The sequence below is a fragment of the Pteronotus mesoamericanus genome, unplaced genomic scaffold, assembly GCF_021234165.1.
Source record: "Pteronotus mesoamericanus isolate MK-2021 breed Mesoamerican mustached bat unplaced genomic scaffold, CSHL_Meso_final scaffold_54, whole genome shotgun sequence".
NCBI classification, from domain to species: Eukaryota; Metazoa; Chordata; class Mammalia; order Chiroptera; family Mormoopidae; genus Pteronotus; species Pteronotus mesoamericanus.
The window spans coordinates 48,930,256-48,944,106 of record NW_026555321.1 but is presented as its reverse complement, the minus strand read 5'-3'; the positions used below and the strand labels follow the sequence as shown (position 1 = coordinate 48,944,106).

Below are 13,851 nucleotides of genomic sequence, written 5' to 3'. Positions count from 1 at the left end.
GAAATTTATGCCATGTTCCAAACAGCCAATCTAAAATTAAGTGCAACTTGCTCATAGTTTCTTGCTATCTGCCTTGATCATAATGTGAAAAAATTCCTCAGAGAATATATCACTATTACTACATGAATGATTACATTTTAATGTGTGCATTGGTGTGCAGTATATAGGCATGCTCATGAATGTTTTCAACATCTGGGCCTCCACACTTACAGAGATTAATGAAGTTGCTTATGAATGTGGTTAGTGGAGAAGAAAGTCAATTTACATAGGAATATAATCATATTTATTATGTTAGGGTGGCTTCATGATTTATACAACTTATATTTACAAACTCTAGCTCTAACAAATGCAAATTTTAAAATTAATTTCTCATGAGTGTTACCAGACGAGATCTGTCAAGAACTCCTCGTTTTCCGTTGTACGTCATTAAAGGCAATAGGGAAGAAAGTAGATGGTGTGTGTGGGGGAGTGAGTGTGTGTTTAACAAGATATTAGCACATTTCTAAGTTTGATCTTCACATGAGGAAATTAAACAAATTCATTAAATATTGCTAATAAATTATAGGAAATGTTAGGAACAATATTTATTATCAGCCTGTAAAATTCTAGGAAAGAGTTCTGGTGTAGTACAGCATTTTGATGGGACTTTCCTGTTTAAGTGGCAGGGGAGGAATGAGAGACCCCTGTCTTCACTGCAGTTTTAGGGTAGCATTTTCTTGGGCAAACTATTTAATTTCTGGGGATGTCTGATTGGAAGAAGGGGAATGGGGTTTACATGGCTCACATCATAGAATATCTTAAAATGGTACTTTGAAGTCTTAATTATGTAGAAATTCAAGTCAGAATGCTTGAAATGGTGACAGAGAAGCCCAGTTTGTCATTCAGATACGGGACTTGTGGATACCTCATAGTGTGAGTGTCTTCCCTGGGGCCCTCGTTTCACTGTGCTCCATCTCATCCTACAGAGTCTTCGAATGCCACTTTGCTGACCAACGCAGAGAAGATCGCCACCATCACCACCACTCACACCCCTGCTCAGCCAGGAGCCCAGGAGGCCAGGTCAGACATAGCTGTGACTTATTTTGTTAGTTTAAAGGGGAAAAAAGTAACTGCTGGCATGACAACACTTGTCCTTGGTTCTTTCTCAGTCTCCCCACGGGTTGCTTTTATATGTATTTCTTTCGCTTTGGCAGGAATACCACCAAACCAAAGCCGGAATCTCAGTTTGAGTTCAAAGCACCCCAGGCAACACAGGTGAGGGCTGTTTCTCTTTTTTGTCTGTTTGCTTTGTATGAATTCCTTCCAGCTTTCTGAAGCTATTTTTATGAGATATCTTTTACAGGGTACTTCAATGAAAATAAATAACCTTTTGTGAGTCAGTGTACTAAATATGCACTACATTTGGTTGTCTAGGAAATGACATTTTATTTTACTACCTTTGAAAAGTATTTCTAGATATCCTTTTCTAGGGGGAGAAAACTAAAAAGCTATAATTGGTGACCCATCTAAGAGCAAAACAGCTGATATCCGCTCATGGTATTCCTAATTGCACTTAGGCCAAGATGTCTTTTCCTTCAGGTGTGTCTCAGACTTGTGAATTCCAGGTGGGACCCATAGAGCAAGCACCTGTCCCATACAGTGGTGATGGAGGGTGTGCAAATAATAAATAGCAGGTGAAGCCAATTTGGGAAACATTGTATTATGCGAAATTAAGCAGGTTCCTTTTCTACTGGCCTTCTGAGCCTTTTGGTGTCCTAATGATGAACACCGCTGAGGTTTTTCAGGCATTGGGCAGGAAGGCTGGGCATCCAGCAATTTGCAGGGTATCATATAATGAATTTTCCTGCCGTAAATGGAGAATTGCAGCCTCCCTGATTTAAATTTTAATATCTGCATGGTGGCGTGCAGCCTATAGACACACTTATGAATGTTTTCGAATTCTGGATCTACAAACTTCTAAGGTTAATGGCTATTAATAAACAAGTGAGGATCACCAAGTGAGGGGCAAGTGATCGTACCTTTTGGTCAAATCATCATAATATAGAATGTTTGGGAGGAGATGGAAATATGTGTAAGATACAAGTTCTCCCAGAATGATTACATTTAATTTCTTGAAATAGGACCAGGAGTTTTACACTGTGGAACTGGAAAGAGGAGCCAAGGGATTTGGCTTTAGTCTTCGAGGGGGCCGAGAATATAACATGGACCTCTATGTCCTGCGCTTAGCAGAGGATGGTCCTGCAGAAAGGTGTGGAAAGATGAGGGTAAGTCGGAAGAGGTGTCTGGAGTCAATGTAAATATGTCATCTGTAGTGACTTTTTGACATTATATGGCTAGAAACTCCTTCATGAGAACTACATTTTTTACAGCTTTCAGGGCAGTCAAAATGCATGACTGCCACTCTAGCATAAATCTCTCCCTGAAGCATAGTTGGATGTAGCTGCTAAAGTTAGGTGAACGCTTTCAATTCTTTGGGGTTGAATGAAGGATTAAAATTGCTTACAAAAGTATTAAAGGAGATATTTTCTGAATATCATTTCATACTTGTTATGCTTAATCTCATGAGGCAGACATATCACTTCATAGGAATTCCTGGGTGTACCAGGGCGCTTAGAGAGCAGGAAAGCTCTGTAGTTCTGTAGGTCTTGGGTGGCGAGCTCCATTCGGTCTCTCGCTAGTCACCAGCTGTCTCACACTAGTAGCCTCAGCAGCATGCTGACTCTACCTCCGCACAGGGCCAGTTATCCATGGCATGCGTATTCAGGGTCGCTCTGTAGTAGTGAAAGCTACAAAATTTAAATATATAAATCTACTCTGCTCTGTGTAGATATCTAATATCTGTTATTGCATATGAATGCGTTGCTTTCTTTGGCAGATTAGATGACTACAAAAAGAAAGATTATCTGCTTGTTATCGATAGGTCACATAGATGGAGCCATACACATAGCAAGCAGTTGGCAATGAATTAAAAAAAAACCAGGAGTTGGGTCAGGAAAAGAAAAAAGTGAATGAAACTGGAACTGGGCAGAAAAAGGAAAAAAGTGACCAAGCATAGAGAATTTAATACTCGTACTTAAGACATAATCTTGAATTTTAGGTTTCTTCAGATTGAATTTTTTAATGAGTATTTTTTTCCATTGGGAAAGTAGACCACATAAGTGGTTTTTAAAAATTAAACAGTGAGAAGTAGTACATAATAAAAATACAGCTCCCTGGATCAAACTGTCTATCAGTTTCTCTATGCATATACATGCACAATCTGTGCCTATACAAGTCAATATACAGGGTCTGGTAGAAGTAACGCCTGCTTGAGAGTGGTTGGTAGGGTAATCAAATGGGTATAATAATTTATAGTTTTAATTTGAACATTTCCTCTAAAATGTCATATAGTGCACTTGAGTGTGACATTGTTATGTTACAGAATTACATGCTTATGATTTTGTAAAAAAAGATTTTGTAATAAAAAAGGGGCGTTATTTGTGCTGGACTCAGTATACTGGTATATATGCCTTTTGTTTAAATTTCAAACACATGGGGTATGCTTTTTCATGTTTTTACTCAGTTAAAAGAGTTTGTGATTGAATGAAATACTATTATCATGATGTATAAGGCTGTATAGATCACAAGACACATTTACATGTATTATCCTATTTGACATCCTCAGCTTGGTAAGCATGGGGTATTATCATCTCCTTCTATAGGAAAGGATGTGAACTCTGAGAAGTTAAAAGGACTTGAGCAAGATCACTTAGCTAACAAGCAGTAGGCTCAAATTCAAGCTTTAAAGTCCCAAACTAGGGCTTTTCTTCTATCTTCTAGAATGTAAGTTCCATGACATCAAGGATCTGGCCTGCTTTGTTTACTCCTCTATGTCCAGTGCCTAGAATAGCTGCTGACACATAGTAAATGCTACAGTCAGTCTGTCAGCCAGATTGCCATCTCATCTGAAGACTCAGCTGGGGCAGGACTTGCTTCTCAGCTCACTCACTGGGTCATTGGCGGGATGCAGCGCCTGTCGGGCTGCTGGCCTGGGCCTCCTTTGTGTCCCCAGCACAGACCCCATAGGGCAGCTGGTATCAGAGGGGACAAGTGAGAGAGCAAAAGAGGTCAAGCAAAACAGAAGCCAGAATCATTTCATAACTTTATCTTTGAACTGACCTGTGACCATATTTACCATATTCTGTTTGTTTAGAAGCAAGTCACCAATTTCAAACCACATTCAAAGGGAAGGAAATTACATAGGACATGAATACAAGGAGGTAGAAATCACTGAGGGCCATCCCAGAAGCTGCTTCCCACATCTTCCTTTCTTCATCAATTAATATTCACCTTACTGCTTTATTATTTTTTTTCTTAGTACTTAGACTAACATAGACGTAATTTTTTAATTTTCTTGTTAATTGTATTTCCCCCATTAGAATGTCATCTCCGTCATGGCAGAGTTTTTTTTTTTCACTGCTGCATCCTAAGCAATAGAAGATTTTCTAGTATGCACTCAATAAATATTTAAGAAATCAATAAATGAAAGAATTGTAAATAATGAAACACCTCAATAGCCGGTGAAACCCTTTTGTGATGTTCTCACTTTGTTGTTCTCTCTTGCTTTGAGCAGATCGGTGATGAAATTTTAGAGATCAATGGTGAAACCACCAAAAACATGAAGCATTCTCGGGCTATAGAACTGATTAAGAACGGTGGCCGCAGAGTGCGTCTGTCTCTGAAGCGGGGAGACGGCTCAGTCCCAGAATATGGTGGGTCAAACTATGAAAACATTCCTTCCTTCCCTGGCATGACTCCATGAATTTGTCTCCAGAACTGCAGCAGGAAAGTCTTTTTGTTTCCCCTATTCACCAGTGTCTTACCAGCCTTTCGCACCATGTGATATTTTGCCTCGCTTGTTCTGAAATCTCTACACATTTCATCCTTTTGCTTGCTTACATGGACTGGGGCATGGCCTAAGACAAGATCTTTATAGCCCCCTTTCTGATAATCAGAGAGAACATTTTGTCTAGTCCGACCAAGAGCGAAGGAATGATTGTTTGAACTGTGCCAAACTGTTCTCAGATCCAATTCTTAGCACAAAATGACTATACTCCTTTTAAGAAGCAGGAAAGCAGGTTTCCTGAGTGATATGTTGAGGCACAATTCTTTTTTTTCTTTTTCTTTTTTTTTTTGTGGTTACTTGATGTCTTACTTATGAGACGTGAAACTTTGAGATGATTTGGGGGCCTTGCTCACCTCCTTTATGCTCTGTATACAATACTTCTGCGTTCCCCTCTCTGGTCCCTGCCTCAACCCAAACCACCTGAGCCCACTACTAGAAAACAGACAAAACTGTTGATATGTTAGCCATATGTTTTTAAATGATAAAGGATGAAATAGATTCCCAGTACTCATCATGAGGGAAACACGTGATTATACCTTTCCTATGGGGAAAGCCAGGTTATACATAGAGTCCCTTTGTCATATCTATAGACATGATTTGACTAAACGGCAATGATCTTTACATAGCTTAGTGTCCTGATGGCAAAATATTATATATTATAATAATTATGTCCTATTTATTTGAGATTCTTGTTTAAAAATTAAAAAAAAAATGCTATGCCCTAGATGTAGGGCTTTTCTTCCCAACCAAAGGTCTACAAAAGTTTCTATAGAAACTGTGATTGAATGGTCCCCATATACATCAGTCCCCTTTATTAGGGATTTTATCTGTTATCACCCTCTTTTCTGAAAGTCATTCTGCACAATTCCCAGTTGCATTTTGGACTTGCTAAGATTCTTAATTCAGATGCAGCTCAAGGACAAGATAATTCCTTCAAAGGGTAGTCTTCCCAGGTGTTGGACATCCGTACAGGTGCAAAATATGAGGGACCCAAGGTGGGGGATGGGTGGTTATCAGATCAGGCCCCCTTGGATTTGGCCAACCACGCACAGGGAAGGTGGTCTGACAACACTAAGATGTTACAGCTGTGCAGTGTACTGAACCATTGACAGGTGTATTGATGCCACTGAAACTGTGTAACATTGTTTCCCTTTTCTGTCTTCCCTATGCTTCTGTTGGATGTGATATTTCATTTGAGAGTCACCTTCAGTAACCTGTGTACCCTCTCAAAATCTATGTCTGTTGCACTGAGGATGAAAATCCAACACTAACAAATGTTCTTTGGGCTAGAAATAAAGATCATTTAAATACTTGGTTTTCCAAGAAGGGTTAAACATGCCAGGATTGTGCTGCTGTAATGTCTCCATGTGTCATTTGGACTAAATCTTTCTAATTCTATTGATTAGAGTCACAAATGGGTTATAATATGTTAAGTTCCAATATTTTTCTGACTTGATTGGAACCTGCTTCTCTGTGAGGCTATTTTTGTAATGAGTTTTTTGTACTTGATTTAACTGCCGCGGTCTTAAGGGGGGAGGGAGGGAACTTTGTTCTTTTGTTGTTTATTGTTAATGCTTTCCTATGCCAGCCTGTCATTGTTCCAGTTGTTTGAAAAAAAAAAAAAGTAAGAAAAAAGGATGCATCTATTGTCTGGGTCCTCAAGTCACCTTATATGGCTGTCTGAAAACGTCACTGTTTTGATTGCGGTCTCTGCAGCCTTATTTGAGTGTTGCCTTAGACTGTCTGACTGGACAAATAAACTCTCTTTGCCCTGTGTTAACAAATGCAGATTTTTTTTCTTTCCTCTTTGTTATAGGGAATCTAAATGTTCAACTTTTTCTCTTTCTCTTTCTCTCTTTCTCTCTGACTGTTCTTGGTGCTGGGCCCTCCCTTCTACAGCGATGATACCTCCTAATATCGCTGCATGTATGAGAAATGAAAAGCTCGGGGAGGCTTGCTTCTACCTTATGGGCCATAATCAAACTACGGTTTGTAGCTCAATCAATACTAGGTGTTTCTGTGCTGTGGCCTAATTTCCTCATTGCTTCTGCTTAGCTCTATTTTGATATGTTTGGCAATTCATTCTGAGCACCCTGCGTTCTTTGAATTGTAAGTACACCGCTGTTGAAGTCTTGCTGTCCCTTATCCTAAAAGTAGGTGTAAGAAACGCCAAGGTTAGATTTATGATAGTGATCTAAGCACCTCCCCTCACCCAAATCTTAAAATGAGTTGTGTTAATTCTAATAGCCTACATAGCATTTAGAAAGAACAAATATGTCACAGAGCTCTCACCTAGGTATATAGGTATATAGGGCTTTGCTAGAGAAGAAGATGAGATTTCCAGTTTGATTAGTTATCTCTTGGCAAAGGGTGGTCCATGGGCCAAATCCCATGCACAGCATGTTTTCACAAGTAAAATTGAGTACCACAACCCATTTTATGTGTTGTCTAAGGCTGCTTTTACACTATAGTGCCAGAGTTGAGTAGTTGTAAGGAACTATGAGGGCTGCAAAGCCAAAAATATCTTTCTTTGGCCGTATACAGAAAAAGTTTGCCAACCCCTACTCAAGGCTATGTTCCTGCTTTTGTTAACACCTACCCTAAGTTTTAGGAAATCATTCATGAAACAGATTGCTTACTATTGACCTTGTTGCTTCATGAAAGCTCCTTACAGAGCATCCACTTTGTCTCTGCGACTATTCCCCTGGTTTGCCCACCACGCTGCAGCACACCATTCCTGGTGCCTTGCCTAAAATGCTATGGTGTGTAGGCCTATTTGGGTTTAGTTGTAACAAAGCATCCATGCTTTGAAAAAAGCTCTCATAAATTCAGGATGCTACTTACATGTACAATGTTATTTCAAATAGTTTAATAATAAACAAAAAGCCCATGTATGCTGTCCTGCTTTTAAATCTATAGATATCTTGATGTTGTAAGAAGCAATCCAGCAACTCCATAGCTCATCGATGTAATTATGGCTGAGCATAAAGAAAAGTGCATCTAAACTAAAGACTTTATCTGAACTCCATCTGATGTCCACTGTGTCCCTCACAACCTCCCTTCCACTCCCTTTTACCTGTCAGAAGACTCCACATTTTAAAAGTAGGTCATTAAACATACACAGAAGTAAATAGTTAAATAAACATGGACAAATGGAGAGAGAATGTTTAATGGACCCTAACTTAATGTCACCTTTGCCAGTTGTCAACATCTGGTCATGTTGGCTCCATAGTTCCCTTTGCCTACCACCCTGGATTATTTTTTTTAAAGAAGTATTTTAAAATAGAAGTATATATGCATACAGTAAAATGCATAAAGCCTAAGTATACACTGCAGTGAGTTTTTACCTCTGTGTGTGTCCATTTAATTACCACCTAGATCAACACATACACTATTAACATTCCCCCAGAAAGTTCCCTCATGCCCAGATTATTTTTAAGCAAATTTTAAAAAGTATTCTTTACAGGAAATATTTTCTTTCATGGGGAGAGGGGAAGGCTGGGTAAGGGGGAAGGGTTGGTGGGTGGGGAACAGAGAGCAAGGGGTGAAGTGGGAGCGTTTGGGTACCTCTAGGGAGACAGACTATTAAGGTTGTGCCTTCATGTTTTAAGTTCCTTATATGTGTTGAGAGAACGGTAGGCTAGACCCTAAAAGCCACGAGCACTAGTTTTTAACGTAACTAGTTGCAGTTATAGTTAACCAGGACTTAGCTGGCTTTGATTCTGACTGCTTTAACAGTTGCGTGTTTGTTGTCACTAATGAGAGCTCAAGTGTGGGAGTGGGGACAGGAGCCCAAGGTTCTTCTCACCCAACTGTCGCTCTCATTTACTTTCCCGCAGACCCCAGCAGCGACCGGAACGGCGCCTCCGCCGGTGCACAAGGTGTCCCGGAAGTGAGGCCCGGGCTGGCACAGGGTGTCCCGGAAATGAGGCCCGGGCCGGCCGGCCGCCGGCCGCACCCGCCATTGGAATCCAGTTATCTACCCGATCTTCACAAATCATCACCACATGGGGAAAAGCGGGCATACGGGAAAGATTCAAAGGGCAGCCGAGAGTACAGCAGACAACCCAACGAGCATCACACATGGAACGGAACTTCCAGGACACCCGACAGTGGGGCCTGCCGACCCAAGGACCGGGCGCCCGAAGGGCGAAGAGAAGCCCCACCTGAGCGGCTGGTGACCAATGGCCCCACGAGGAAGTCCCCGGAGAAGCGGAGGGAAGGCACCCGGAGCGCTGACAACACATTGGAGAGGAGGGAGAAGCACGACAAGAGAAGAGAGGTTTCTCCTGAGAGGAGGCGAGAGCGGTCACCCACCCGCAGAAGGGACAGCTCACCCAGCCGCCGCAGGAGGTCTCTCGAAAGGCTCCTGGAGCAGAGAAGATCTCCAGAACGAAGGAGGGGGGGCTCGCCTGAAAGGAGGGCAAAATCGACTGACCGGAGGCGAGCAAGGTCCCCTGAGCGGAGGCGAGAGCGGTCCCTTGAGAAAAGGAACAGAGAGGACAGAGTCAGCCACCGAGAAAGGGAAGAGCCCAGTCTGAAGCAGGATGCCAGCAGAAGTTGCAGACATCCCCCAGAGCAGAGAAGGCGACCTTATAAAGAATGCAGCACCGACCTCAGTATCTGAGCTCTGAGTCACATTCCAACCTTTACCATGTCAAAGGTTCTAAGAGGAAAGTCATAAACCTGAAATAATTTAGTTTCTTACCTAATGAAGCATCTGACACCTGATGATCCTATAAATAGCAACAAACATTTTATGCATTTGAAATCTTATAAGAAAAAAAAATATGAAAGTGTTGTGCCTGATGTATAATATTAAAGAAAGTATTTTTAAATGCATACTTTTTTGGAAATTATTTGCCAAATGCTGCCCCAAAGGGATATAAATTTTGTTTCTACATATACTATAGAGTTGTCCAGAATTGTTCCCTTTTGGGGGCAATCTTTTTCTCTCCTGGTTAAATAGGGCTGTTGATCATTTTCTCTAAGTAAGGGACGTTAGTAAGTTTAATTTGATATAGACTGTTATGTAATGATGTAGTGCTATACTGTAGTTAGGAGTTTTTCTTTTAAATAAAAAGGCAAAGCTATATTTGTAAAAGCTGAGGACTTTTTGGGATGGGTTAGCATTGCCAATGATCCTAAAATCAAGCAAACTATATGAAGAGACTACTATTGCAAATGAAGGATATTTATAACAAACCTACACTGCACACAGAAATGTTATGTTTTTGAGTTATAATTGGTTCAGAAAACAGTTCGGACTCCCCCTGTCCATAGAAAGGCATAGAGAGGAGAAGGCTGGCCCCCATCACCCAACTGCAGATGGTCAGGTTCATTAGCATTACCAACATCTACTAAGATCTCATTCAGGCAGTGGTGTCACAGCTTCACTCACCTACTGGAAGGAATGAACAACAAATACCTTCTGAATATATCGTCTTGTCTGATTTGAGGCTGAAGAGTAGATGGAGTGGGGGACAATATGCCCAGTGTTGAAGGAGCCATCAAAATCCACAATACAGAAGGTTAGGTTCCTCCTTGGCATAAGGCCATAGTTGCCCTATCCCAAAGTGGGCGGAAGGGAGTGAGCCTTGGTGGAGTTAGCTCTTTGTTCATATTTAGGGTTGGAGGTGCTTATTCTTAGATGCTGATTTCCCTTTGAAACCGTAGCAGTCTCCAGAATGATTGAAGGGGGGAGGATGTGATCTCAACGGTTGTAGATCTAGTTGGCAAACATATCCTCATGACCCTGTCCTTTGAATTTTAGGACAGAACAAAAATGTAATGATTTTCCTTTTTTAAAAAGACCCATTCTTTTGCAAGCCCACATAAGGTGTAGTTGGGTCAGCTGTAGCCCCAGGAAGTGGTTGAAATGGTTTACTGCCTAGCTGAGCCAAAATGTTTGCTTGTACTTGTTGGACCACTATAGCAAACCACTGCTTACAATGCAGTGTGTATTTCTGTAGTACTGTTTTGCATTTTCCATACAGACACAAAACTTTGCAAGTCAATCACTGTTGTTTTCATGGTACTGTTTTAAAAAAAAAGGGAAAAAAAGAATGGAGAAAACCAGCCAATCATTGGGTGTACAGAGTTAAAAATTGTAATTAATAGAGCCTGTTTTAAAAAATGTTGCCTTTTTTCTTGTATAAAAGAGAATTTATGACAAAAAAAATAGCTGTGAGGAATGTGATGTGTTCATATTTCTGAGTATGGAAAAAATGATTCATTGGGATATATTTTAATGTAAACTAAATCAGGTATGTAAAGCTGTTTTAAAATGGGAGACTATATAAGTATATCTCCAAAGCTTTAGTCAATTTGAATATCATCATTTCCTCCATAGTGTGCCTGCCTGTGATTTATTAAGCACTTGTTTGCATTCTGTTCTTCACTCATTTCTTGCAGTGTGCTATGGATTTAATGCTGTTTCTGTATTGATGAAAAGCAGTATGTGGGCCAATCTTTTTATAAAACACTATGCATATATAAATATTACATCGTTCATAGCTTTATTTGACTTATGGGTTTATACATAACATTAGAATGAGTAGCTATAGTTATGTGGACATTCACAAAACAAGTTCCTTTCCTGGAACAGACACGATGAACATTCTATACCTAAAAAAGAGGGAAAAATCTGTGACTGCTCTTTGTATCAAAGTTTTCCATACAAAGCATACATTGAGCTGTAGTAGTAAGGCTGAGGAAGAATACAACTGAATAATGATGTTCTTTTTCATCCATTTCCTAAGAGCCAACTTGGGGACTTTATTCAGAAGGTTCCACTGCTAGGAATTGTCTCTATTTCTAGCAAAATCTGTGATGTTAAATGATCTATGCTCTCAATTGCGGTCTAGAGTCTTAAATAAATGAAATCAAGGTAGATTTAGGGAGTACATCCTGAAGTTAATGTTTTGATGTCTTTCTTGTTGTCAGAGATAGCATTTGACATTTTAAAATCTGTGTGCTACCCACCTGCGTCTGTCTCTATCTGAAGACTTTTGGTGTGGCAATTTCCTCTGAATTCCACTCAGATTTGCTTTGGAAATACTGTACTGTACAGGGACTATGCACTAAGCAGAAAGATATCGTTTTCTCTGAACTACTGTAACCTTATTGGAGACTGATTCTTGTGAGCCTACTTTCCCTAATCCCCCACTTCATGTAAATGTCTTGATGAGAGATGATGGATGAGTATTTTGTACGATGAAATCAAACCATATAGAAATTTTCCTCCCACGCATTACACAGTTGATGCCTGGAAGAATGTGGGGGGAAAACTCAACACCCTACTTGTATTTTTTAAGTTTCTTTTGTGAAATATTTTTAATGCATTTTTACTGTAAAAATACATGGAAATGTATGCATTCCATAACCACTATTGCTTCTGGATTGATATCTTTCTTGTCTCCATGTTGTCTCAAATGTATCAAAGTCAGGTAGTCAAGTGAAAGTGTCTGGCTCCAGCTTGATGAAATACACTGTTCCTTTCAGAGAGAAGGAATTATGCCTTTGCAACAGGATGGGGCCTTGCTGCTCAAAATGTGGTCCATTGACTAGCTGCTCATTATCACTGCAAATCCTGTTAGAAATACAGAATCTCGGTCCCACCCTGAACCTACCAAGTTAGAATGTGCATTTAAAAAGATCCCTCTCTAAGTTTGAACAGCGCAGTAGAGCATGGAACCCTGGTAATAAGCAAAACCTTCAAAAACAATCAAAAAGCTTTATCACTTCCTACCTGTGATCTTAGGTGAGTTCCTTAACCTCTTTTTAAGCTTCCATTTCCTCATCTTTAAAAGGCCACACCTCATAGTTGGGAAGTATAAATGCAAAATGCTTAGCACACTTCTGACAATCAGAAAACTCCTCAGTAAAAGATCATCTTTTTTTTTTGAGGAGGAGGAGGAGGAATTATCTGTACTGCAATCAGTATTTATTTTCCAATCAAAGTGAAGAAATATTTTCTCACTCTATTAAAACGGGGGAGACGGCCTTCTATTTTAATGATAAAGTTCGTGAACAATATGGCTCATGCTACTTCACAAGTATAATTACACCCACCAGTGTTTTGAAATATGAAACCAGAAGGCGGTGATGTGAAAGTTAAGACAAAAATAGTCTAGGAGTATAACTCTTAGAGATGTATGTGGAGTTTGACATACTCCTAACTCATCATATTAGATGAAAAATTTAGCCCATTAATGAGTGATTTAATATCTGTCTTGGTTGTTTAATATTGTGTAGTTTCTAATGACATTCCAGGTTCCTTCAGGCAGGTTTTGGATAGTTTTTTTAGTATGACTTAGTAGCTTCCTACAGAACCTAAGTTCCTGGGCATTCAAAAGGGTGTTGGGTTTACTAATAGGCCTTCCTACAATTTGTCTCTTTTGCAGTATTTTACTTTATTTTGTCACTAACGTGGTAATTAGGGACACTGGTCACTTTGCTGGTATCTTTATTGTTAAAGGTGGCATCTGGAAATGGTCCTTGGCTTAACTGACAGTGGAAGCTATTCGGAAAGCCATATGTCACACGATCTTTGCCTGCCATAAATAGCTACACGAAAAAGAATTGGATGTGACTCAGTCACAGCTCTCGGGGATTTTTCCTGCTGGTGAGCAGTCTGAGACCACCTTTGATGATCTGCATTAATCGTTAAAGGAGGAGGCGTTTCAAGTTCCTCCAGGTGGTTTTTCTCATAATCAGGCAACATGATCAGCATTGGGGGTGCAGCATTCAGCACAATTAAGATCCTATTGCTTTTGGAATACGCATCATTGCAAGCTTTGAAGAAGGGGAATGACAAAGCTGGGCCCTCTCCAACGTAATTATTTGGGGTATTTTTTGTAGGAGTGGGCGTTCTATGAAAATTTTTTATTGGTTTCACCCAGTGAGGTCTTTATGCTTTGTGCTCATTGTCAGGAGCAGGAGTGTGATTTTAATTCTCTAATGCG

General features: G+C 40.1%; 1 protein-coding gene across 13 annotated transcripts in view; it reads left to right on the top strand.

The window, feature by feature from the left end:
- Positions 1-12,181, top strand: part of MAGI1 (membrane associated guanylate kinase, WW and PDZ domain containing 1) — a 613,456-nt gene extending 601,275 nt beyond the window's left edge. For 12 of the 13 annotated variants that reach the window (XM_054595357.1, XM_054595351.1, XM_054595350.1 and 9 more), the window contains 5 exons: positions 966-1,059; positions 1,194-1,254; positions 2,121-2,264; positions 4,613-4,751; positions 8,725-12,181. In XM_054595357.1, coding sequence (XP_054451332.1) covers positions 966-1,059; positions 1,194-1,254; positions 2,121-2,264; positions 4,613-4,751; positions 8,725-9,512 — 1,226 coding nt within the window. In that variant the 3' untranslated portion in view covers positions 9,513-12,181. Of the gene's footprint in view, positions 1-965; positions 1,060-1,193; positions 1,255-2,120; positions 2,265-4,612; positions 4,752-6,784; positions 6,874-8,724 lie in introns of all 13 variants that reach the window. The other variant, XM_054595356.1, reaches the window with a different exon arrangement.
- Positions 12,182-13,851: the final 1,670 nt, after the last annotated feature.